This window comes from Dipodomys merriami, unplaced genomic scaffold, assembly GCF_024711535.1.
Source record: "Dipodomys merriami isolate MVZ:Mamm:240054 unplaced genomic scaffold, mDipMer1.0.p SCAF_14, whole genome shotgun sequence".
Taxonomy (NCBI): Eukaryota; Metazoa; Chordata; class Mammalia; order Rodentia; family Heteromyidae; genus Dipodomys; species Dipodomys merriami.
The window spans coordinates 38,408,345-38,435,690 of record NW_027202715.1 but is presented as its reverse complement, the minus strand read 5'-3'; the positions used below and the strand labels follow the sequence as shown (position 1 = coordinate 38,435,690).

General features: G+C 40.3%; 1 protein-coding gene across 4 annotated transcripts in view; it reads right to left on the bottom strand.

Moving 5' to 3' along the window:
- The window catches only part of LOC138826167 (ectonucleoside triphosphate diphosphohydrolase 1-like), a 96,326-nt gene extending 69,163 nt beyond the window's left edge, over positions 1 to 27,163 (bottom strand). The window contains exons 1-2 of one of the 4 annotated variants that reach the window (XM_070021303.1): positions 3,968 to 4,182; positions 2,718 to 2,778 (exon numbers count right to left, since the gene is read on the bottom strand). Coding sequence is in view for 2 of the 4 variants with exons in the window: in XM_070021306.1 (XP_069877407.1) it covers positions 27,071 to 27,095 (25 nt within the window). In the remaining 2 variants the exon portion in view is untranslated. Of the gene's footprint in view, positions 1 to 2,717; positions 2,779 to 2,963; positions 3,217 to 3,967; positions 4,184 to 27,070 lie in introns of those variants that run through there. The other 3 variants (XM_070021306.1, XM_070021302.1, XM_070021304.1) reach the window with 3 other exon arrangements.
- Positions 27,164 to 27,346: the final 183 nt, after the last annotated feature.

The window sequence follows — 27,346 nt, the reverse complement described above, 5'->3', positions numbered from 1 at the left end:
GTAGTAGGCTCCAAGTCCAAGAAATGCTGCATTTCCCCCCCCCCAAAAAAAAAGCCATCACTCCCAATTCTGCTTCTCATTGCTTTTCTTTCTTTCTTTCTTTCTTTCTTTCTTTCTTTCTTTCTTTCTTTCTTTCTTTCTTTCTTTCTATCATTTCTATCTTTCTTTTTTTTTTTTTTTGTCGGTTGTGGGCTTGAACTCTGGGCCTAGGCACTGTCTCTTAGCTCTTCATCTCAAGGTTAGTACTCTACCACTTGAGCCACAGCGCCACTTTCCTGCCTGGGCTGGCTTTGAACTGTGATCCTCAGATTTCAGCTTCCTGTGTAGCTAGGATTACAGGCATGAGCCACCAGCGCCCAGCTTCTCATGGCTCCCTCTTTAGACTACTATATGGCTCTTAGAAGTAAAAACTCACATTTTAAGAGACCAGGCTTTGTATCTTAATCACATGAGTTAATCACATGAGTCAAAATTCACTCTCTACCTATTACTAGCTAGCTGTGTGACCTTGGCAAAGTTAACTTCCACCTACAACTGTAAGATACAGGAACCAATATCACAGAGTTGTGAAGATTACGTGGGACAACACAAACTGGGCGCTGGCGGCTCACACCTGTAATCCTAGCTACTCAGGAGGCTGAGATCTGAAGATCATGGTTCAAAGCCAGCCTGGGCAGGACAGTGGGTGAGACTCTTATCTCCAATTAACCACCAGAAAACCGGAAGTGGCACTGTGGCTCAAGTGGTAGAGTGCTTGCCTTGAGCTGAAAAGCTGAGGGACAGCACCCAAACCCAGAATTCAAGCCCCACTACCACCACCACCAACAAAAAAAATTACAGTGTCTGACACATAATAAATAATCAATGTTAGCTATTATTAGTACTTCACTGAGCCTGGTTTCAGTTAGAGATGGTTGTGTTTATGTCTCCCTCCCATACTAGATCAAGACAAGCTGTTTATATCCCAAGCAACTGGCATAGGAACTTACAAATGGTGGACACACAATAATACTTGTTGAATTGATTTGAAGGTATGCCAGGAAGAGGAAAGGGAGGGTGTGCTGGCAACAAATTGAATGTACTTTATCATTTTAACCAGGGCCAACCTCTGTAGTGTTTGTTTTTCTTTCACTGTGAGAGCACCCTGTCTCAGGCACCAAGGTTGCTATGAAGTGGGTCTGGGAAGCTCAGAAACAGCAGAGAAATACCAGAACATGTTTAAAATCTCCAGTTTGGCTCTTTGCTGAATAGGGGATGGATCGAAAACTCAGCTAAACTTGGTTCTCTGGCAGAGTCATGTTAGCAGTAAACATCATCCACGGTGAGAGGAGACACATTTTGGTTTTATGTATCTACCTACAAGAATGTCTTTACAGATTGTGCAGAGTTACAGGCACCAGCAAGGTAGAAGCCCCGCCTCCTTTAAGTGAAAATTTAAGTGAAAATTAGCTAAGATAAAAATACTTAGTTTACAAGATCCTTATTAAGTGCTCATTAAGGAGCTCAAGGTGCTCATGACTGGTCAGTATCTTCCTGACTTGCACAGAGATCAGGGTATACCACCCCATGGGGAAAGATAGCATCTTCTTTAAGATGGACACTACTTCAAGAACCTGTCATGGGAGCTGGCAAGTGTGACCACCAAGTGACTCACAATAAGGATGTCAGAAACCTGTAGTGGATCTGATGAAGATGACTCTGGGTTTACTCCAAACACTGGCCACTGCATCTCTCCTGGATCTTCCTGAATCAGTATTCAGTCAATCAGCTTCTGAGTGGCTTCTGGCAGCAAGTCCTCTAGGACTGCTGCACAAGCACCTACATTGGGCCCCTGACTTCTGTGCTTCTATGATGATGGAGGTCTCTCTCCTACCATCCTGTCCATGCTGAAAATCATGTGGTTATGAGTTTGAAGACTCACTTTGAACAAGGCAAAAACAAAGAAATTGTAACTAAGGAAGTGTGGAAGGCGGTTTAAGGGGCAGGAATATAGATACATATGATTGTCACCTTCAGCATAAAGAGTGAGATACTGTAGAAACATCCAAGATGGGATCTAACTTGGGCTCAAAGTACTGGAGAAGGCTTAAAGGGATTGTAATCCTCATGGTTAGGCTTGAAGGAGCAATAGCAACAGCAAACACTCAATGAGCACCTATCACTTATCAGACCCTTTTCTAAGACCCTTGTATGGATCTTCCCGTATTGTCCTGCCAACAACAATATGAAACAGATATTCTTTTCATTTTACAGGTAAGAAACTGAGGCACACAGTAAATGATACAGCCAAGATTTCAAATGAAGCAAGTTAGCTTCAGAATGAAGTAATAAAGGGGGTAAATTGCCTTAAGGTGCAGGAAAGTGCCTTGCAACAGTCTAAGAGGAAGGGAAAGAGCAGTTCCCTTGGGGAACTGAAAGTAGCCCAGTAGTGATGACTTAGCTGGGAGAGGGGGGAGGATGTTGGGGCAGAAGTTCACAGATGACTGGGCTCACTCTGTAGGTAGAAGAGAAATGAGAAGCAGAGAATTTCTGGTCTCATCTGGACTCTTCAACAACTAGCTGTATGATTCATATCACCTAACTCTTCTTGACAGTTCACCTCTTTTGTAAAAGGCCATAAGAACAATATTCACTTCTCTCTCATAAAGAATGCCCTTGAGCGCCAAATGAGAAAAATGCATATGAACCTGATTGCAAAGTTCAGTTCCTTCACATACCTGAGATTTTATCAGCATCATTTCTCCAGGTAGCTTCAGGAATTCACAAATGTTAAGGCATCTGGGAGAGCCTCGTGAGCAGAGCAACAGCACAGTGCAAGGGGTAGGGAGCAGAAAAGCCCTTATATAGATCCTGCTCACAGCAACATTCACTACTTCCTAACTATGTCATTCCCAGGATGAGTTATTTTCCCAGTTCCTCAACTTCCTCATCTGGAAAATGGGGATAATAATGACAGTACTTACCTCCAATGGCTGAAGTGAGGACTAAACAGCGTGGAATAAGCTTAGAACAGCTCCCACCACAGAATTAAAGATTTAGTCAACCTTAACAGCTATCATTACTTTAACTGTAAGCAATCTGTTGGCTCTTCATCTTATTCCTCCACAGTCTTTGTGATAAAAATGTGCTGGTATATTTAAAGTCAGGGATGAAGGTTTGAGACTCTACTTTCCTTCACTCCTGCAGAGATTCTTCCAGGCTTCTAAAGTCTGGCAAGCAGCTGGCTCTCTGTCCTGGCAGAAAATGCCCAAAAGAGGTAAAAAGACAGAGCATGCACACCATTTGTGCAAACACGCTGTTCTTGTGGTTTGAAACAAAATATAAATGTAGTCAGTCAGATATGACCTGCTCTTTTGAGACAGAACTCTCTTATTCTTCCCTTCATTCCTCCTTACCCTTCACTGACAAGCACACTCTCCCACACATCTCAGGAAACTCTCAGCCTTTTGTAAGACTTGCTCCAGGGTCCTGTTGTGACAGCCTTTTGCCACATTAACTTATCCATCCAACTCCCAGCAGGGAAGCCTTTGGTAATTTCACCACAGCAAAGTACACAGGAAATTCAAAAACAAATCTACACAGAACCCAGCATCTTCAAGAAAATACATTGCTGAGGATCTAACACAGGCTAGATGACTCCAGACTGTAGATGAAGCAGCTGCCAGTTAAAGCAGCAAGGGAACAACAACAAAATCCATTCGCCTCTAAAAAGCACAATTTGCATACAATTAATATTCATGAGTTCATCCAGCTGGCTCAAGATTCACTCTTGATTAAAACCCTCAGCTTTGCTTCCTAAAACTTTTCCCAAGTTCTTTCTCTGCCTCCTCTCAGAAGGAAGAGGGTGGGAAAGTTCATTCAGGGCTTTTTGCCTCTAGTTCTTTCAAGTACTTGCTTTTGATCTAGGCTTTTTTTTCCCCCCTCTCCTTTTTTCTTAACACTTCGGATCAAATCAGTTTGGTCTTACCTTCTATATCTTCCATAAGTAGCAGCTTTTGTTTCCTTCCTCTTTCTTAGTTTTGTTTTCTGTTTTTTGTTTTTCCAGCCTGGATTGCTGTGGTCGGTCTTAGTGAGAGAGGTACTCAAGGATCAGAGATATAACAGACCCTTGGGCTTGTGGGAGGGGCTAAATTAGCCAGCCCCGTTTCGGAAGGAACCTCGAACCCTATGTGTTTTTCATTGACAGAAAGGACAGATTGGCCGAAGAGTCTAACAGCTCATTTCCCTAGTTACTCAAAGGCTTGCCTGCCTCGTGTTGCAGCTTTTCCTGTTCTTGAACAAATGTATTTCCAAAGTTCCCTCTCTCCTTTTCTTCTCCCTCCTTTCATCCCCCCCTCTTTTCTTCCTTTCATGTCTTATGTCTTTTCTCTCTCCCTAATAGAAATCCAGTTTCTCTCCCTAGGAAAAGTCATCTTGACTGCAAGCAAAAAAAAAAAAAAAAAAAAAAAAAAGGTTACTTAAGTATTACAATTATGAAGCCAAATAACAATACATTTGTTACGCTGGAAAAATCTATAAAAGCAAGAACTTTTTTTTCTGCCCCATAAGGTAGATCACTTCTGATCCCAAGACAGACAGCAATCCTTTTCAGGATTATTATGACAGAAACTCATCAGGTCACTCAAGCAATGTCCAATTGCAGGAGAAGCCAGGAGGCAAAGGAGGCTGCTGGCTGGAACCTTTTTTTTTTTTTTCCTGGCTCAGGGCCTGGGTGCTGTCCCTTAGCTTTTGCTGTCAGGTTTGGTACTATACCACTTGAGCTACAGCTCTACTTCTGCCTTTTTTTTTATGTGTGTGTGTGGTTAATTGGAATTAAGAGTCTCATAGACTTCCCTGCCTATGGTAGCTTCAAACTTGATCCTCTGATTTTAGCCTAGGATTACAGGCATGAGTCACTGACTCTCCGTGGGAACCTCTGTCTTGGCACAGGTCATTCACCTTTTCCCAACTTTGACTTCATACCTCCATAAGCTAACCTTCTATATGAATTGGCTTGCCATACCTAGACATTACAAGATGATCTAAATGTCTGACCAGATAATTTTAAAACAATTTTAAAACTATTTTCAAACTACTATTTTAAAAATTATTTTTAATGTACAAAGTTTTTTTGAAACTAAGACAAGTGCTAACCCTCTTACATGAAGGTAAGTCTTCAAAGGCTTAGGCAGTTTCTCCCTCCACCAAGTGGTTACAAACCTCAATCAGCATTTGAGGTTTGACAGAGATCTCAGATATCCAGTCTAATCCAGGGATAGATGCAGTTAAAGAAAGGACCTGCTCCGATTGGTACAGATAAAGAGCAGGAAACTGGTTTCCCTATGGTCCAACAGATTCCCCAGCACAAGTAAGGTTTCTTCCACACAGTGGGAACTCAGGAAATGTTCCATAAATAAATGTTGGATGAACGAATGAATGAATGAATGAATGCATAGCAAGAAAGTTGGAAGGTAGACATGGCTTCCAGATTCCTGACATTTTTTCCTACATTGTTTTATCATCACACATTTTGTGTCTAAAGCTAATTATACTGTAAGGCATCTTTTTGTTACACTATTAGATTGGTGACCACCAAGGATTGATTTTTGTCTACACAGAGACTACAGTTCCCATTATACTTTCAGTCATTCACTATACTTTCAGTCAATGCAAGGACTGAATTTAGTTTAGGCATCTCATTTAATAGTACATTAATATTATTATGGATGTTATTAACCAAATAAAAAATTTTGAATTCTCTAATGAATATGGAGCTATATAACAATACTTTGTCTTACTAAATAGGGTACAGTTACAGGATTTTGTATTTATAATAATAACTAATTTTACTAAATTAAAAAATCCAATAGATGCCTTTTCCAGAGCCAGTTAGACTGTATCTTGAATAATGAATAATGGTTTGTTATTTGTCCTATGCTGGTCATGTTGTTTTTAAGAAATTATGATAGTGTTACAGACTGGTGGCTCATGTAGTAATCCTAGCTACTCAGGAGGCTGAGATCTGAGGATCATGGTTAGAAGTCAGGTCAGGTTGGAAAGTCTATGAGATTCTTATCTCCACAAAAAACTGGAAGTGAGCTGTGGCTCAAGTGGTAGATTGTAGTCTTGAACACAAAAGCACCCAGGCCTAGAGTTCAAGCCCAAGGACTGGCAAAAGAAAGGAAAAGAAGAGAGGGGGGAAGGGAAGAAGGGAGGAAGGGAGGGAGGGAGGGAGGGAGGGAGGGAGGAAGGAAGGAAGGAAGGAAGGAAGGAAGGAAGGAAGGAAAGCAGGCAGGGAAGGAAAGAGAGAGGGAAAGAGGGAGGGAGGGAGGAAGAAAGGAAGGGAGGGAGGGAGGGAGGGAAGAGAGGGAGGGAGGGAAGGATGATGGATGATAGAGCCTAGCACCAGTAACTCATACATGTAATTCTAGCTAAATCAGTTGGCTAAAATCTGTGGATTGTGGTTCGAAGCCAGCCCAGGCAGGTTTGAAGTTCATGAGACTCTTATCTCCAATTAACCACCAGAAAACCACCAGAAGTAGAGCTGTTGTTCAAAGTGACAGAGTGCTAATCTTGAGCAGAAAAGCTCAGGGACAGCACCTTGGCCTTGAATTCTGACAAAAAGAAAAGAAAAGAAATAGGATATTTGTCAATATCTTTATGAATGTCTTTGTACTACTGTTTGGGGGGGATTTGAAAAACAGCATGCCTACAACAAGCTTGTGAACTACAGGATGGAAACCAGACTATCAAAGCCCTCCTCCCCCAAAAAAAGAACTTAATGATTGAGGGAAAGATCTAGAATGTATGAGGGGATCAGGTACACACCTGTATCTGTCAATGAGTGCCTTACTGTGGGCACTGAAGCAAAGTTCTTAATTTTAGACAAAATTATAATTCAAAGCAACTCCTATCATGTCCTACTTGAATACTGTCAAATAAAGGTGACTTCACTCATTCTGTTAGTCTCCTTTGGCCTCATGGAAGAGGACATCGAAAGACCTAGTGCAAACTCTGGCTCAACCAGGAAAGGTAAAATTCTCATTTGTATCTAACGCTTTATAAAAATGTAAAGTTCATCTGACTTGGCTACACAGTAAAAGAAACATAGTTTTAGTGCCTAACTCATTTACATGGACCTTCTGGTGATATTTAATGCTTTTTGATGGTAGCATGCTTTACTCTGTGCTTCAAGTTAATCATATTGTCCAGTGTACACACACTCTCAGCATGGTGAAAATGTTATGGTTAAGTATATATTACCTACCATTCACACAAGAATAAGTTATAAAAGAAATAGAGGAGGAATCTGTTTAAAGACCTTATCTTAAAAATTAAATCTTGTAGGCTGGGAATGTGGCTTAGTGGTAAAGTGCTTGCCTAGCATGCATGAAGCCCTGGGTTCGATTCATCAGTATCACATACACAGAAAAAGCTGATAGTGACATTGTGACTCAAGTGGTAGAGCACTAGCCTTATGCAAAAGAAGCTCAGGGACAGTGCCCAGGCCTGGCCAAAATAAAGTTAAGTCTGGTTTCTAAAAAAAAAAAAAATCATACTTATCAAAGTTATTAGTTTTTTGCAATAGAAGTAGAAAATACAAATAAAAGAAAGGTTGGACAAATGGGATTGCATGAAACTGAAGCAAAGGACATAGCTAGCAAGATCAATAGAAAGCCCACGGATTGGGAGATCTTCACTAGCCATACAATGGACAAAGACCTCATATCTAAAATATACTTAGAACTCAAAAAATTAACTCCCCAACAACAAATCCTCAAAGAAACAACTGTCCAATTAATAAGTGGGCTAAAGACTTAAAGACAGACTTCTCTGAAGAGGAAATAAGAATGGCCAATAGACCATAAAAGAAATGCAATTCAGGGCTGTGAAGGTGGCTCAGTGGTAGAGTGTTTGCCTCCCATACATGAGGCCCTGGGTTTCATTCCTTAGCACCACATAAGCAGAAAAAACTGGAAGTGGCAGAGCACTTGCCTTGAGCTGAAAAGCTGAGGGACAGAGCCCAGGCCCAGAGTTCAGGTCCCACAACTGACAAAAAAAAAAAAAATGCAAATCAAAACAACACTGACATTCTACCTTACCCCAGTTAGAATGGCTATAATCAAGAAAGTTAATAACAACAGATGCTGGAGGGGATGTGGCCAAAAGGGAACCCTACTGCATTGTTGGTGGGAGTGTAAACTTGTTCAACCATTTTAGAAAGCAGTATGGAGGTTCCCCTATGACCCAGCAATCCCACTTTTGGGCATTTACCCAAATGATCACAAACAAGGCCATACTAAAGCTACCAGCACAACTATGTTTATCGCAGCATTATTCACCAGAGCTAAGATATGGAATCAACCTAGATGCCCCTCAGTAGATGAGTGGATCAAAAAATGTGGTATATTACACACACACACACACACACACACACACACACACACACACACACACACACACACACACACATAACTATATGTGTATATATACAATGGAAGTCTATGCCTCCATCAGAAAGAATGGCATTGCCCCATTTGTTAGGAAAGGAAAGGCTTGGAAAAAATTATATTAAATGAAGTAAGTCAGACCCAAAGAAACATAGGTCCCATGGTTTCCCTTATTTGCAATAACTAGTATACATCTAGAACAAGCAGAAAAGGTTAAAAACTATGTACATATGACCATATAAGATGATGCTAAGTGAAATGAGCCCCAAGATAGGGACACAAGAGGTTTTATCTTTGGTTTTTTTTTTTTTTTTTTTTTTTTTTTTTTTGGACGTGGGGCCTGAACTCTGTGCTTAGGGAGCTGTCCCTCAGCTGTTCAGCTCAAGGTGAGTGCTCTACCACAGCCACACTGCCACTTCCAGTTTTCTGGTGGTTAATTGGAGGTAAGAATCTCACTCAGCCTTTCCTGCCCAGGCTGGCTTTGAACTGCAATCCTCAGATCTCAGCCTCCTGAGTAGCTAGGATTACAGCCACCAGTGGAAGTGAGCTGTGGCTCAAGTGGTAGAACCCTAGCCTTGAGCTAAAGAGCTTAAGGACAGCATCCAGAGTTCAAGCCCCACAACTGACAAAAAAAATCAATTTCTGGTGTTTAGTGGGTACACAGTTTAGTTTTGCAAGATTAAGAAGCTCTGGAGATTGGTTACATTAAGTAAATATAATTAACAATGCTTAACTATTAGTCAGAAATGGTCAATAGGGCTGGGTACCAGTAGCTCACACCTGTAAACCTAGCTATTCAGAAGGCTAAGATCTAGAAGACTGTAGTTTGAAGCCAACCTGAGCACCCCACCCCCCCCCAAAAAAAATCCTCAAGACTACATCTCCTATTAACTAGCAAAAAAAGTCAGGCACCAGCTGTGGGCAAATTGAATGAGCATGAGGTCCTTGAGTTCAAGCCTTGGGAAAACAAAGAGGAGGAGAGGAGAACAAGGAGAGAAGAGAAAAGGAAAAGTCAGTGGGGTAAGTTTTATGTTACATGTGTTTTACCAAAGATTTGAAAAATCAAACCATTCCTTTCATCAGCCCAAGCCTTGCCTTTCCTTCACAAACAACAAATGTAAGACTGTGGGCTACACTGTGCCTTCCTTTCCTTGCCCCCATTCACTTTATCATTCGTTCTGTTCTTCATTGCATTACATTCCAATTTCTCACTCTACAACATTAAGATCCACTAATGGCCTCTAACTCAAAAATTAATTTTTATTTTATCTTCCTTAATTTTTATAGCACGAACAGTTAGAGGCACTTTTCACACACAATCTTGACTAAGCAGCAGCCACATAAATTGGGCTGAGTGATAATGGTAATTACTCCATCAGTGGGGGCTAGGCGAAGGAAGGGCAGTTGGCTGGATAGAGTGGAGGATGGGCATTCTGGTCCCTACATTGTTTCTAGTTCTCCATTAAAACAGAAGTCTATTGATAAAACTAATGAAAAGAGGTACTCTAGTTTTATGTATAATAAAATAAAAGCCCAGGGTAACTATTGTACAAAGTAAGATGCTTTCCCAGTTTCAAGACTGCTATCAGTTTTACTGTATGTGAATATACTAAAATGCTTCTCATGATATTTGATACAGGGTTCAAATTCTGTGTCATTTTTTTATATATTTTTGTTATTTTCTTGGTTGTGGGGCTTGAACTCTGGGCCTGGGCACTGTCCCTGAGCTCTTCAGCTCAAGGCCAGCACTCTACCACTTGAGCCACAGCGCTACTTCTGGTTTTCTGGTGGTCTATTGGAGGTAAGAGTCTCAGGGGTCGGGTGCCAGTGGCTCACACCTGTAATCCTAGCTACTCAGGAGGCTGAGATCTGAGGATCACGGTACAAAGCCAGCCCAGGCAGGAAAGTCCATGAGACTCTTATCTCCAATAAACCACCAGAAAACCAGAAGTGGCACTTTGGCTTAAGTGGTAGAGCGCTAGCTTTGAGCTGAAGAATTGAAGGACAGTGCCCAGGCCCAGAGTTCAATCCCCATGACCGACAAAAAAAAAAAAAGAGTCTCAGGGATTGTCGTGCCCAAGCTGGCTTTGAACCATGATCCTTAGATCTCAGCCTCCTGAGTAGCTAGGACTACAGGCATGAGCCACTGGCATCTGGCTTAGATATTTTTTAAATAGAATAGTCAGCTCCAAGATTATGGGGAAACTACAAGAATGTATTCTTATGACTGACAGAGATGTATAATCATAATAAATTACAGTACTTCTAAATCTTGGGGGAAAATGTTACATGTTGTATAGAAATTAATAAATCTTACCTTAGGAATTCATTTTTTTCTCCCCACCAATATTCATTTCTTTTTAAAATAGGTTTCATTGTAACAGTATCATATAGGCATGCAACACAATTTGATAATATTTATCTTCCCATTGGTAGTACTGGGGAGTGGACTCAGGACCTTGAGCTTGCTATGCCCAATAACTAAGTCACTTTACTGAAAAGCCTTTAACTAGGTTTTTATTTTTTGTTTTTCTATTTTTTGCAGTCAGATCTTTAATTAAAACATGGAGCTTCCCCATTTACAGCCTCTCACTTTTCAACACCTTAAAAGTTTCCAATTATCTTCAAATTGATTTTTTTAATAAAAACATACACAAAGATATTCACAGACTGAAGAGGCTTTCCTATTATGAGTTTTTCTGGACAATTACTAAAATCTGCTTCATTTTTTCTCTTAATTTTTTTTCACTGAAGGTAATGGATTAGAATCAGAAATATCAGAATCACCTATGTTTAGTTCAATACAACTATATATCAATAAATATAGCAAAACTTATAGTGAAATATAACAAAAATAACAAAATTTATATACACAAAATTGTGTATAGTTGTGTGTATATATATATATACAAGGTTTAGAATATATATATATTTTTTAATTTAATTTAATTTTATTTGTGAACATATTGTACAGAGGAGTTACAATTACATGGGCAGGATAATGCGTACATTTCTTACCAAGCATTGCAGCCTCCTCCTTTGTTTACCCTTCACATCCCTTCCCAGCCTCCCCCCTCCCCCCCAATACCAATCCTTCTCCTTCCCTCCCCTTCCCCTCCCCCCCCCTGCACTGACGTTGTAAAGCTCGTTTTGGACATGACAACTTGTACTTCTCATTGTTGCAACAGGTCCACCTGTATCCTTAAACAACTGGTTTTTCCCTATCTCCTCCACAAGTTATACTGACATCAAATATAGTGAAAGCAGGGGTTATACTGTGGGGGAGGGACATACAAAGCAACAAAGAGATAATCTTATAAATGCGTTAGAAACACATGCATGAAAGAAAAAAACATTAAAATACACATCTAAGGGTTCATTTTCCTGACATCACATTATCTGACCTTTTCCGCTTGACTCATACATATACTAGATATTACAAATAAGGGAAACCATGGGACCTATGTTTCTTTGGGCCTGGCTTACTTCACTTAATATAATTTTTTCCAAGTCTTTCCATTTCCTAACAAATGGGGCAATGTCATTCTTTCTGATGGAGGCATAGAATTCCATTGTGTATATATACCACATTTTCTTGATCCATTCATCTACTGAGGGGCATCTGGGTTGGTTCCATATCTTAGCTATGGTAAATAATGCTGCAATAAACATAGTTGTGCTGGTAGCTTTAGTGTGGTCTTGTAGAATATATATTTGCTCTATCAGCTAGAAGTATATCTAAACAAAGATACTCCAGTACCAATAAGTATATCTCATTCCTACACACTTCTAAAACTATCCTCCATTAAAAGGCACTGAAGCTACCTTGAGAAACAGATGATTGTAGGACTGGGTCAAGGTAAACTTGGAGTATCTTATTACCAAAAAGTGATAAACTTTTAAAAAACTTACAAAGATGGATTATGTCCAAGTGATACAGAAGTCAACTCTAAAAGCTTCAGATAGTCAAGACTAGAATAATTTCAGCAGCAAGAGTGGCATTCAATTATAAGTCAACACATAAAAGAAATATTTTTATGAGTCTATACTAACATTAGACTATAATTTATTAAATTAACTAATTATTAAATCAATACATAAGTAAGTGGGAATGAATATACAATGCTGTACATAAAAATTTCAAATGAACTAGGTGCTGATGGCTGAGATCTGAGGATCACGGTTCAAAGCCAGCCCGGGCAGGAAAGCCCACGAGACTCTTATCTCCAAGAAACCACCAGAAAATGGGAAGTGGTGCTGTGGTTCAAGTGACAGAGTGTTAGCTTTGAGCTGAACTGCTGAGGGACAGCGCCCAGGCTCAGAGTTCAAGCCCCACAACCAACCAAAAACAAAAAAAATTCAAATGATTTATATAAGCACTTTGCCCGCTAGGAGGTAATGTGTAACTCTCCACTCTTGAAGTGCAGAACACATATGTAAGGGGTTTGGGGAGATAAAAGGTTTTTAGCAGACAGGAATAAAAAATGGACAGGAAAGTTTATTGGTGTAAGCTCCCAGGAGAACTCCCTGGTTGGGATCAGAGAGGTCTCACTGAGTGCAGTTGCAGTAGAGCTTTAATAGGTGGGGTAAAAGCAGAACTTTATGGGGGGAAGGGGGGACGGGACTTGTGGCACATAGCTTGTTTTGCTATTTTGAGCAGTTTTAGGCCAGTGCACTAAAAGAATGGTTGACTCAGATGGTGTTTTTGATAGGGACACGGTATTTCTCGGCAGCAGCTTGTTGTGTCCCCCCCCCCCCTCCACCCCCCGCCTGATTTTTCCTGGTTGCCTACTTCCTCTAGCGGCTTGACAACATGTAAGTGACTTCTTTCCAAGAAGTACAATTTAGAAAGGGAGTAAGAAAGTGGTATTACACTGGAAAGATCTCACAATACTTTACTACTGCAGCAATGTGACCAAGATCAACACTGATAAGTCATGTTGACAGTACATAGCCCTGGTATAAGCTAATGAAAATGTTCCTCTACCTCAGCGTTTTCCTCTAAACACCATATAACCCCAATCTAATTATGAGAAAGAATACAGACAAATCCCAATTGGGAGACATTATATTAACCATCCTAACCTGTATTTCTTATGTCAAGGTCATCAACAATAGAATTTTCAGTCCATAATGCTTAGTTCTGCGGATTCTGGGTCCATAGCGAGACAGAATTTCAGGCAGTGGAGTAAGTGATGGAAGAACTTCCTTTGTTAGTCAGGAAACAGAGGGCTGGACAGGGACCAAAGGCCAAATACCCTCTTTAAAGGTATAACCCAGTGGTCTCCTTTCTCTAGCTGAGACCCACCTCCTAACATTACTAGAACCTCCCAAAATAGTACCCAGGACAAAGCATCCAACACATGAATCTGTAGGGGACACTTCATATTCAAACTATATCAAATAGGTAACTTTAGGAAATAATGATTATCAATATTGGTTCATTAATTTAATCAAATATACTATATTAATGTAAATAAGATCCTATCATACATCTTACATAATGTAACTATTCTTTAAATTGAAAAGTATTCTAAAATTAAGTTTATTTAAAATACATTAAATTTAACAATGTATAGATGTTTAAATGCAGCTGTCATGCTGAATCTCCTTGCTAAAGCACATGTTTATTAAAGTAACTGTTACAAAATAACATATTACAAATGCTTTTCCAAAAGCGTTTGATACACATGATTTCTTGTTCAAACATAGAGCATTATATCCATTTTCAGCAAAGCAAAGTTAACTTGGGCTGTGTGCCAAGGCAGACAAACAGCCTTACTTATGCTCAATGTGATAGTAGTATTCAAATCTTTCCATCCATGACACACAATATTCCCATTGGTGGGAGGGGTGCGGAAGTAGTCTCTCAAGTTGATTCTACACTGGTTCAAAAACTTTCCAAATGAGTGTGTCAGGGGAGAAATGAGAAATTCTGGGGCCAGGGAGGGCAGGAAAGGAGTAGATGCTGGTTCCAGCACTTTAAAAAAAATTAAAAACATAATAAAAGGAAGGAAAAGGCCTAGGCTTCTACAGACAGGACCACCCTTTTATGGGAACACTGCCAAGGGAACTTAAAAGTAGCTCTGAGAGAGAGGAGATGGTATTATAGAAAATGTACCACACTAGCTAACTCTTATTAAGCCCCCCCTTCCCCACCCCCACCAGGATTATACATTCCAAGCAGTCAAGATTCCATAAATCTTTGTCTTCTAGGCCACTACTGTTCTTAAAAGGCCAGAAAGTTTTAAAGGACAAACAGCTTGCCTCTAGGGTCATGCTGATTCAAAAGACCACTGTAGCTCAGCTTGCAGCAGGAAGCTATTGTATTATTGTGGGTGTCTCCACCTTTGCAGAGCTCAGCTAGAGGTGACAAAGCATTGAGACAATGACAAAACTAGCCAACTTTTCTCTTTTACATTAGGTTGTTGGTACCGATCTTGTGACCTTCCTCAAATTTCCATAAGGAAAACTAAATGTAAGTCAGACCCTTTTGGCTAACCAATCAAAAGAGCCAGGAAGTCATGATGACTTCATCATGACCTGAAATTGACTAAATTAGGCTGATAAGTTGAAGTTTATATTTTTTAATCTATCAATCACTTCTCCAGGGCTAGAGGTCAGAACACAAATTCTTAGGCACTTCTGGCCCTTGTGTGCACAGGTAAAGTGAGTTCTAACAAGCTGAGGGCTGGCCAGATTACAAGAAGAGCAAGAACACATCAAGGAGCAAGGTTTACAGAACTAATAAAGAGCTGTAATAAGCTGTGGGTCACTACAAATCTGCTATAGATAGATCTGTAACTAACAAAATATTGATGATATTCTTTTTACTACAATGTACATACATGTGCACTTCATGTATGAACATGAAAGAGGACTCATAAGAATTCTTCTCTAGGATGGGTTAGGAGCAATGGGTATTGTCAGACACCTTGTATTCATATACTGTTTTGTAGAATGGGAACTTCTTTGTACAACTACTTAAAGATAATAATAAAAATGTTAAAGAATTCTTCTCTGAAGGAGCAACATGGAGGGGAAATGGTTGCAGAAGTGGGATTATGAACCTTTTCTTCACATATTTTATATTATTTCTACTAAATATCAAACATCCTAACAAAAATTTAGGAGAAAATGTTAGAAAAGTACATATTTTCAAGTAGAACTTTTTAGCACATGAATTGGTCACATAAATGTCTCAAAAATTTGAAATTTTCTAGTCCACTCCAAACTACGTGACAATTTCTATCGTTAAATGGTCATCAGTCAGCATATGGGGAGGGGAGGCGTTGTGAAGGACTGTGCCTCAACAGCAAGCCCTATTGCCTACGGTGGAACATTTCTAAAACACCAAGCAGCGTTCCGCTCTAAAATACTACCACTAGGACAAGACCACAGGACAGTCAAGGGTTCCCACTATACATGACACCACCCACCTCCTCCCCTCTCCAATATCCCAGAAATTCTGCTCTTTCCTGACCCTCAAGGGTACTCTTTATTCTTTCCTATTAACTTCATATTTTATTCAATTTGAACAGTAAGCCACGACTCACAATAATTAACAAATTACCAAAGTAGCCTGTCACTCACTGTTATAATTTCTTCTCACCCAAAAGTTTCCTTCACTTCTCAGCCTATCCTATATTTCCAAGCTGACTTGAAGTTCCAGAAGGGAAGGCCTGTTTAATATTCATCTAAACAAGGAATTTTTAACCAATGCACTTGAGGACGTAAAGCCATCTTAGCAGTTCTTTATTTTGTTGATACATAAAAAGAAAACATTTGGAATCTTTAGCTCCCATTTCCTGCATGGGGAGCAGGAATATTTCTCTTTTTCTATTTCTCCTTACTTTAACCCTATTATACTAAAATAAATCCTTGCTAAAACTTCACACAAAAAAATAGGAAAGACTTTTTATTTCTGCTACAACTCAGTATAAGTACTGTCATAGCAATGCCTAAAATGATAAATGAAGCATATCAAGCAGCCTAGAGTCTGGTGCTCATGCCTGTAACCCTAACTACTCAGAGATCTTGAGGATTGCAGTTCAAAGTCAGCCTAGTCAGAAAAGTTCATGAGACTCTTATCTCCAATTAAAAACACCAACCAAACAAAAAAAATAACAGAAAATGGAGCTCAAGTGGTAGAGCACTAGCCTACCACTAGGAGGAGGAGAAGGAGAGGGGAGGGAAGAGGAGGAGGAGGAGGAGGAGGAGGAGGAGGAGGAGGAGGAGGAGGAGGAGGAGGAGGAGGAGGAGGAGGAGGAGGAGGAAGAGGAGGAGGAGGAGGAGGAGGAGGAGATAATGATCTGAGCATCTAGGTTGGAAGCCAGTCCATGCAGATAAATCTGAGAGATACTTTCCTCCAATTAATGAATAAAAGGCCAGAAGTGGAAGAGTGGCTCCAGTAATAGAGCACCAGCAAAAAAATCAAGTAAGCAAGAGTGCCACAGTACACACACAGATACACACAGAGAGAAGTGGGAGTTGATTCATCATATCTGTACTGCAGAGAACTTGAAGGAAGTGCAGAATCAGGGCCAGAATAGATTTTTGCTAACAGCAAGAATCCTGAGGAGCAATCCATAGCAATTCTAGTGATTTTGATGCCATCAGGTGGCAATTACATTATGATCATTGCTGGCCTAAATTGTTTTGTTTTCAAATATTTCATTATCTCACAATATGTCTCAAAGACTTTCAAAATTTGAAGTAGCTTTCTGTGGCTAAAAGAATAATTCATTATTTTTCTTACTCTCATCTTTTAAACTAGAAGATCTAATATTTAGCCATCTGATATATCTTAATTTCCCTTAAATTCTCTGTAGACCTTAATTTCCCAACAAATCAATAAACTTCCATTTTCTTTCCTTTAAGACCCTGCCCTTGTTATGTTCTTTTTTTTTTTTCTTCAAGAGGCAATGACCTGCAGGTCTTTATTCTAGAACATGAAGGGTGCCCTTGTTATTTTCATCAGCACCAAGCTCATGACTACGAAATACTGGAAGAGATGTGGGTAAATGAAACTGAGCACAAAAGAAGGCCAGCACAGAATGCAGATCACACTGAGTACAATAGGGGCTCGGTCTTGACAGAGACCTCTGGAAGATGGCATAGAATACAGTTCATAGATGTCCCAACACAAGGAAGCAGAAGTGGAGGAATTTATCCACCAATCCCTGTACATCACTGGATGAGAGATGCATTCCTTGAAAATAGCAACTCTCTGGTCTATCTTGCTTACCCTGTGCATGGGCTGGACATGTTTCTACAGCTAGTACAAGTCCTTAGGAAGAGAGTGGCAAGTGTCTTTGAAAAACAGAACTACTATCATGCATAAGGAATGCATGGGACATCATCTCCTCAAGCCCTTTAACCTCCTGCTGAACCTGAACCAGAAACCCACAATGAACTATTAACACTGTGGCAAGCCTCTCAGGACAGAACAGGATAGAGAAGGGTGGACGATAAACAAAAATATCCAGCGCACCCGCCTTCACACATTTCCAAGCTTAGTATTTAAATTCCCTAAAAGCAGTCTGACTATAAAAATATTGTCCTATATTCTTATTTTAATCTAAAAATCAAGGAAATTGGAAAACTCCTTGGAAAAGTTAACCTAGCATCAAAGAAGTTGAAAGAGAAGGAGAAAAAAAAAGTCGAAAGAGAAATTCTAAATGAGAGGAGACTTGTATTCTAGTTTTGATTATGATAATTACTAATGTTGCCACTTTAGGTAAGTCCTCAGCAGGAGAAGCTGAGAAAGCAGGCTCCTTTATAAGGCTGTTTTCTCACTCTACTGACAGAAAGAAACGATTGTCAACTGGGCATAATAACAAGACCAAGACTGAGGCAGGAGGTCTAAAAAGTATAATGAGACCAGGTCTCAAAAAAAAAAAAACCCGACAAGCAACCAAACACCAAAAAACAAACAAGCAAACTAACAAACAAAAAAAAGCTTTTGTTGAAATAAAAAGAAAATGGAAGTACTGTGATGCTGTGTAATTACAAAGGTTGTTCAGGGGTAAGGAATTAATATATTGTCATAGATAAGAACTCTCATTTTAGCTGGGCACTGGTGGCTGAGATCTGAGGATCATGGTTCAAAGCTAGCCCCGGCAGGAAAGTCTTTGGGACTTTTATCTCCAATTAACCACCAGAAAACTGGAAATGGCGCTGTGGCTCAAGGGGTAGAGCACTAGCCTTGAGCTGAAGAGCTCAGGAACAGTGCCCAGGCCCTGAGTTCAAGCCTTATGACTGACCAAAAAAAAAAAAAAAAAATCCCCCTCAGTATAAAAAATCCCCCTCAGGGCTGGGAAGGTGGCTCAGTGGTAGAGCACTTGCCTTGCAATGCATGAGGCCCTGGGTTCGATTCCTCAGCACCACATAAGCAGAAAAAGCCAGAAGTGGCCCTGTGACTCAAGTGGTAGAGCGCTTGCCTTGAGCTAAAGAGCTGAGGGACAGTGCCAAGGCCCAGAGTTCAGGCCCCACAACCGGCAAAAAAAAAAAAATCCCCCTCAGTATAAAAGCATTCATTTGGCTGCCTTAATACTTTTCAAAATGGAATTTTAAGGGAGGGGAGATTGATTGTTTCAAAGTGTATCCCTACTAGGAAAACAAGCATGTATTATTCTTATCCATTCAACAAAAATTACAAGAAGGTGGGAAACTTAAGAGCCATTAAGGATACAAAACAAGAAATTTCTTAAGAGTGAACATAAAGCTGCCATTCTTATGGCTGGCAATAAGAATGCTATTGTTTCAAAGTTTTGCAGTGGGTGGGAACAGGAAGATTTAAAATTGTAGGGCAGGAAAAGACTTTGCCCTTTTCCTTAAAGCAAGTCTACTAGATTTTGGTTGCTTTTGAGCTGTTATCTCTTTTACACAACTACTGCAACACCTAATTATCACACCATCTTGAGGAAACAGACACTGCCCTCTTAAACTCTGATAAGAAGCACAATATGCAGCAGCTCAGGACTGTCCGTGCTAGGAGACAAAGTTTCCATTAATTTTACAAGAAACTACTTCTTGAAAAATCTCAAGGCATATGCCTGTAATCCCAGCACTTGGGGAGGTTATAGGCAGGAAGATCCTGAATTGAAGTCCAGTCGAGGCTATGTAAGCAAGACCTTTGTCTCAAAAAACAAAAAACAAAAGAAAACAAAGTACTCTTGAGCAAAAAAAAAAAGCTCTGCCTAAGCCCTGAGTTCAAGCCCCATGACCAAAAAAGAAAAAAAGTATTTCTATGAAAGAAGCCATTTCCCATACAGATATGTCACATAGGTGTTCTTCTGAAGATTACCTGTAAGACTATAACAGGCACTTAAAAACTGCTTTGTACAGGCTGGGAAGGTGGCTCAGTGGTAGAGCGCTTGCCTTGCATGCATGAGGCCCTGGGTTCGATTCCTCAGCACCACATAAGAAAAAAGCCAGAAGTGGCGCTGTGGCTCAAGTGGTAGAGCGCTAGCCTTGAGCTGAAGAGCTGAGGGACAGTGCCCAAAGTTCAGGCCCATGACCAGACCCAAAACAAAAAACTGCCTTTGCTGGAAAACACTGATTCACAAGTTAACTGGAAGGAAGTAGTGTAAATAATTTGACACCCCTGCCTCCATATTACATCTGCTTTGCCTGAGCAGTCATCTTGCCGCCACCCTGGAACTCTCCCAAGGATAGGAATAAACATCTTGTGACAGAAATCAAGCTACTTCCTTCCTCAGGCAGCAATGACTTTCTTACTGTGACCAGGCCCCACCTGACCAATCCTGAGTGATGAGCAACTGGTCACACCTGCAACCACCTCTGACACACTTGTAACAGGACTGCTTCCTAATTGTTATCTCACTGAAGATCTCTCAGCCTAGCCCAATTCTTCCTCTCTTTACGCCTAAAACTCAGTCTACACCACAAAGATGGTCTGAAATGCTATTCTGCCTCTTCCTTGGCATGGCTTTGCCACATACATAATACATCTTCCTCTGTCCTTCATCATTACTCTTCTCTTTATTTGGTGCATTAGGGCAAAGCCCCAACCTAACATGTAGGGTTTGGAGTTGGACTTCTCACTCAGAAGTCTATAGTTACAGGAATGGCATTTAAAATACTAGAATATCTGATATGTTTAAAGAGAGAGAGGGGCTGGGAAGGTGGCACAGTGGTAGAGAGATTGCCTTGTGTGCATGAGGCCCTGGGTTCGATTCCTCAGCACCATATAAGCAGTAAAAGCCAGAAGTGGTGCTATGGCTCAAGTAGTAGAACACTGGCCTCGGGCTGAAGAACTGAGGGATAGTGCCCAGGCCCAGAGTTCAGGCCTCACAACCAACAACAACAAAAAAATAATAAATCAATAAATAAAAAGAGACAAATAGAGCAGTGGTTCATGCCTGTAATCTTAGTACTTTGTAGGTTATAGCAGGAAGACCATAAGTTCAAAGCCAGTTTGCACTATACATCCAGATGGGGAAACAAAGATAAAGATGAACAGAAAGCAGGGGGAGAAGATAAGGGAGAGAAAGGAAAAGGGAAAAAATTGAGAATTTAAGTAATATGAAATAAATTCCATGGGTAGGTATTCTTAGGCGTGTGTGTGTGTGTGTGTGCGTGCACACACACACACATGCACCTGTACACAGGCTGGACTTGGGCTTAAGCTCAGGACATGGGTGCTGTTCCTAAGCTTTGTTTGTTCAGGGCTGGCACACTACCACTTGAGCCATAGCTCCATTCTGACTTTTTTGGTGGTTAAATGGGGGTAAGAATCTTATGGACTTTCCTGCCTGGGCTGGCTTCAAACCACGATCTTCAGATCTCAATCTCCTGAGTAGCCAGGATTACAAGTGTGAGCCACTGGCACCAGTTAAATGATTACTTTTATTTTCTCAAACTTACTAAAGATTGTTCCAATTCACAATGTGTAAAATAATAATTAACTTCCCCAACAATTTTTTAATTTTACTTAATTTTGCAGAGGATATCTATAGTAATATTCTGATGTTTATATAACTGTCAGTCTGAATATGACAACTTCAAACTGGCTTAGCTTTGGGCACCAGGCTATGAGGCATAGCCCATAGGTAAGCCATTTTATTTCATGTTACTTTTAGGATGCTGCTGTATCAAAATAAAAGTCCAGTTCCTTATTATTTGCTTACTAGTATATTGCATTTTTTGGGGGGGGTCCGGTTGGGGCCTGAACTCTGGGCCTGGGCGCTGTCCCTCAGCTCTTCAGCTCAGGGCTAGCACTCTACCACTTGAGCCACAGCGCCACTTCCAGCTTTTTGCTTATGTGGTGCTGAGGAATCAAACCCAGGGCCTCATACATGCAAGACAAGCACTCTACCACTGAGCCACCTTCCCAGCCCTATATTGCATTTTTTAATCTATACTTTAACTTCACAGTTGCTTACAAATAGATGACAAAAGCAACACCAACAGATGACAGTTCTAGATTAAAATACTAAAAATGTATAACCTGAGAGAACTACAAATATTGATATTAATGAGTTATAGATATTATTTAGACAATAACTAGTGAGAGATGGATAGAGATATCAGTCTCCCCAAACAGGTTTTGAGTTCTGACAACAGACTGCTGAGTGAAAGGACTCCTTGCATAAGAAATATGTAATAATTAAAATAAACTACCCAAAGGGAATTCCTGCATGACACATGTAAACAAACTCATACTCCTTCCTCAAAATTATCTTTTAGATTTTAATATTGTATATCAAAAGAACTGAGATTCTGTTTGTTGTGCAGGTTCTCAGCTTTAGGTAAACCGAAACAAGATTCAGATAGTCAGAAGAAAATATGGGACATGGTAGGGATAATGATCGTGCTTAATTCAAAGCTCCTTACCTACACACTCATTCATTGGGTGTAACAACAGCTTTAGCCCCTAGAATAACCATATACTGCTCATTGCCCATCCCAGTGTAGACTCCCAGACTCTGTACAGCAGCACCAGCTTCATTCTGTTCACAGTTCACAGTATATGTCTATCAGTATAACTTCAGCTGCTGTATCCTTCAATGACAGCACACTGTCCAAAAGTAGTATCAACCCACTGCACCCTGTCTGTCCTTCAGTGGTATCTATTTATACCCCCTCTAGACAAAAGTAGCATCTGAACAAGGATGATCACAGAAAGCTGCACATGCACACTTAGTCTCAAGGCTACAAACAGAGTTATCAAAGACAGCATTTGCTTGAAGCAAAATTATGTAGATATGCTGAACCAGCTGAGTCCTAGTCCTTGGGAAGTACAGGCTCAAAGCCCTCTAGAAGCTATGGTAAAGAAAGGCTGACTTAGTCCATTTATCCTACACTGTATTACAAAGATTCCTACCAACACACAGTGATAACACAAGTAATATTTCATTTAACTATAACAAGGGGAAAAAGGAAGATTAAAAACTATTATTAAAAGTTCTTTTGTTCTGGCCCTGGGGCTAGAACTCAGGGCCTGGGCATTATTACTGAGCTTTTATCTTCAAGGCTAGTACTTTATCACTTGAACCACAGTTCCACTTCTGGCTTTTTGCTGGCTAATTGGAGCTAAGTCTCATAGACTTTCTTGCCCAGGCTGGCTTTGAACTGTGATCCTCAAATCTCAGCCTCCTAAGTAGCTAGGATTATAGGTGTGAGCCATCAGCACCCAGCTTCTAAAAAACATTTAGGTATTAAAATTGGAAACTTTGGAGGGGGGGTAATTGGGTTTTAAACCCAAAAGCCTTGTTGCTCAGCTAGTGCTCTTCCACTTATATATGCCTCTAGACCTGCCTTTTGCTGGTTATTTTGAGATGAAATCTCACATAATATTCTACCTGGGCTGACTTCAAACTATAATCTTTGGTCTTAGCCTCTTAAGTTGCTAGGAATACGGTGCAAACCACTGGTTCCCCATCTTGGAAATTTTTAAGCAGTCCTGAGGATCAAAATCAGGGCCTTGCACATATTGGCAAGTACTCTACCAGTGAGACTGATCCCCAGCTCTTTAAAGTACTAAAATTAAAAAAAAAAATCAAGGTGCTGGGAAGGTGGCTCAGTGGTAGAGTGCTTGCCTTGCATGCCTGAGGCCCTGGGTTCAATTCCTCAGCACCACATAAGTAAAAAGAAAAAAGCTGGGAGTGGCACTGTGGCCCAGGCCCAGACCCCATGACCGGACCCCCCCCCCCAAAAAAAATCAAAACTAGCTCAGTGCTGGCAGGGATGCAGAGAAAGAGGAACTCTATTGCATTGCTGGTGGGAATGTATACTATCTAGTGGGGAGAGTGGTGTGTTAAAATCCCCTACAATTAATGTCTTTGGATCTATATGGGATTTGAGGGAAAGTAGTGTTTCTTTGATAAATTTGGGTGCTCCATTGTTTGGCGAATAGATATTTAGAATTGTAATATCCTCCTGAAGGAGAGATCCTTTAATTAGTATGTAGCGACCTTCTTTATCTCTTCTCACGAATTTTAATTTGAAGTCTATTTTATCTGATATTAGGATTGCAACTCCCGCCTGTTTATGAGGGCCGTTTGCGTGGTAGATTTTGTTCCAGCCTTTAACCTTGAAAATGTGTTTGTTTTTACGGGCAAGATGTGACTCCTGCAGGCAGCAGATAGAAGGGTCTTGTTTTTTAATCCAACTAGACAGTCTATGTCGCTTAATTGGAGAGTTCAGTCCGTTAACGTTAAGAGATAGGACTGAGAGGTATTTGGGAGTTCCTGCCATGTTATCCAGGGAATGTATACTAATACAACCATTTTGGAAAGCAGTCTGGAGGTACCTCAGAAAGCTAAATAGAGACCTCCCCTATGACCCAGCCATACCACTTCTAGGTATCTACCCTGAGCAACAGGAACCAGGATACACATGCACCTCCTGTTCACTGCAGCACTGTTCACAATCGCCAAGACACGGAAACAACCCAGATGTGCCACTACAGATGAATGGATCCAAAAATTATGGTACCTATATACAATGGAATATTATGCAGTTATTAGAAAGGAGAAAATAATGGCATTTGCAAGGAAATGGATGGAACTAGAACAAATAATTTTGAATGAGGTAAGCCAAGATCAGAGAGACAAATGGCACATGGTCTCCCTGATACATGGATGTTAAATTCAAAAATGCAAGGAGAGCTGGGCACTGGTGGCTCACGCCTGTAATCCTAGCTACTCAGGAGGCTAAGATCTGAGGATCCAGGTTCAAAGCCAGCCCAGGCAGGAAAGTCTGAGACTCTTATCTCCAATTAACCACCAGAAAACCAGAAGTGGCGCTGTGGCTCTAGTAGTAGAGCCCTTGCCTTGAGCTGAAGAGCTGAGTGACAGGGCTCAGGCCCACAGTTCAAACCCCGCCCCCCCACGAGTGACAAAAATAAAAATAAAAATGCAAGGAGATATGTCAAAGTAAACAGTACTCAAGAAACAAAGGACCTCTACTTAATTTGTAGTATTATTTCTAAATGACTCCATGTTCTTGACCACACACACACACACACACACACACACACACACATACACTATATATATATGTATATATTATATATATATATATATATATATATCATAGCAGCAATGGGAGGGAGGGAATGAAAGGGAAAGAATGAACAGCTGACACTAAGCAAAAGGAAAGAAATGTACATTATCACCCAATGTGGAAGAAATAGTTGTATTGTCAAAGATCATAGACTTCACAAACTTTATAGACCATGATAATGTCAATTTGCCTTGTGAAGGTTAAAATGTGTTTGTGATCTTAACTAAGTATCACTCTCCCACAATACTATGAAATTTATGTAATCTCAATAAAGTTTTTTTTAGAAAAAGTAGCTCAGGTAGTTCTGAAATATTACTTCCTTGTCATTCAATCCTAAACTACTTAATTTAAAGCCACTTTTTTTTTTTTTTTTCCCGCTGGTCCTGGTGTTTGAACTCAGGGGGCCTGGGCATTGTCCTTGAGTCTCTCTGTGCTCATGGCTAGTGCTCTACCATTTGAGTCACAGTGCCACTTCTAGCTTTTTCTGTTATGTGGTGCTAAGGAATAGAACCAGGGCTTCATGCATGGGAGGCAAGCATTCTAAATTTTGAAATATGAAATAGTCTCTGATCAGATGTACATATTCTATAGAAAGAACTGTAATTCTGACATAAAATAAGCTATTCATAAAAGTTAAATCTAGAGTTTGACAAAAAAAATCTATAATACACTTCCTAAATGTTTAATATAACATCTAATATGTCTTGGGAACTGTCCTGGGAAAGGGAATACATTAGTGAACAAAATTAGTAAACAAAACTTTCTGCTTTACATAGCTTTTATTCTAGTAAATGTAAATATATACAATTTGAATTATCTGTTTTGTCCTTTTAAAATCTAAACAAATTACTATTAGGTAGAAGAAAGTTTTAACACCAAACCCAAATATGTTTATGTTTCATAGCAGCAATCTATTCAATCTATTCAATCACATAATTTGAGAAACTTATAATACAAAGATACACTAGCTAATAAGTTACAAATATTAGCAAATCAAGATCTTCCCAGAGAATATGAGCAAGTTCAGGTGTCTTAAAATGTCTGCCTAACCCGGGTGCTGGTGGCTCACACTTGTAATCCTAGCTACTCAGGAGGCTGAGATCTGAAGGTCCCAGTTCAAAGCCAGCCCAGGCAGGAAAGTCTGAAACTCCTATCTCCAATAAACCACCAGAAAAATAGAAGTGGCGCTGTGGCTCAATTGGTAGAGTGCTTGCCTTGAGCTGAAGCACCCAGGCCCAGAGTTCAAGCCCCATGACCAAAAAAAAAAGTCTGCCTAAGTGATCTGTCTGGAAAGGGAAACACAGGCTAGATTTTAAATAAGTATACTAGATTTCAGATAATTCTTAACAAATCTTAACTCATATTCCCAAACCAAAGAACTGAAATTATGCAGATGTAAGAACTGTGGAGACAAGAAAGCATTAGGCATAACAGAAACGATATTTTAATTATCTAGGATCCTAAAGTCCAATACCACAGGTACTAGCCACCTATGATTAGTTAACTCTGAATTAACTAAAAATGCAGCTCCTCAGTCACAGCAAGCAACTGTGCAATAGCTTGTGGCTACTACATTGGATAGTACAGCTATAAAAAGTTTTCTACATAGCAGAAAATTCAATTGGACAGCACTGTCCTAGAGAATCAAAAAAGAGGTAAATCACATCTGGAAAAAACCCCACAAAAAACAGAAACGCTAAACAGTGTTGGAAAAAAGGCTTCTAAGGACAAAAAAAAGTTCTCTCCTGCATCCCAAGGATATTTTCATTCTTGTATCTTTTCTCTCATATCCTAGAAAAATCGATTCCTCTGCTGTTAATTCTTTCTTGCCCTGTTTCCTCACATTCTCCCCAGGCCCCGATTTCCCCATTCCTAACCTCCCTTCTCTCACTATTTTTTCTAGCAAGAAATATGATGTACACGTTGGAGGGTTTTTTTTTTTTAATTTAAAAGTCTGAATATTAAAATATAAGGAACGGAGTAAGCATTAGCTCTAATTGCTTCCCGCAAAATAGGCTATTTAGAAGGATACATTTTTAAAGCTTTGCGACTTCCAGCGTATTTCCCTGCCCAGAGATCCTTATCCTTTCATAGAAAGGGTTTCTCACCATAGGAATCCCGGGTGAAAGACATGCAATTCAAGTTCCGGCCTCTGGGGCTCCCCTCTGTGGAAGAAGAGCTCCCTCCGTCCAGAAGGGAAGTCCGCGCGGGACTGAGTTCTGCGGTCGCTCCGCTGAGCCCCTGCTGTCATCTAGTGGCGAGAAGGGACAAGGGCTCCTTCGCCCCAGCAGTTGCCAAGCGACGGAGGCAGTGAGGCGCGGGGGGCCCAAGGAAGATGGCGCAGAAGGAAGGATGCTGCCCGGGCTGCAACAATCCCGCTTTCT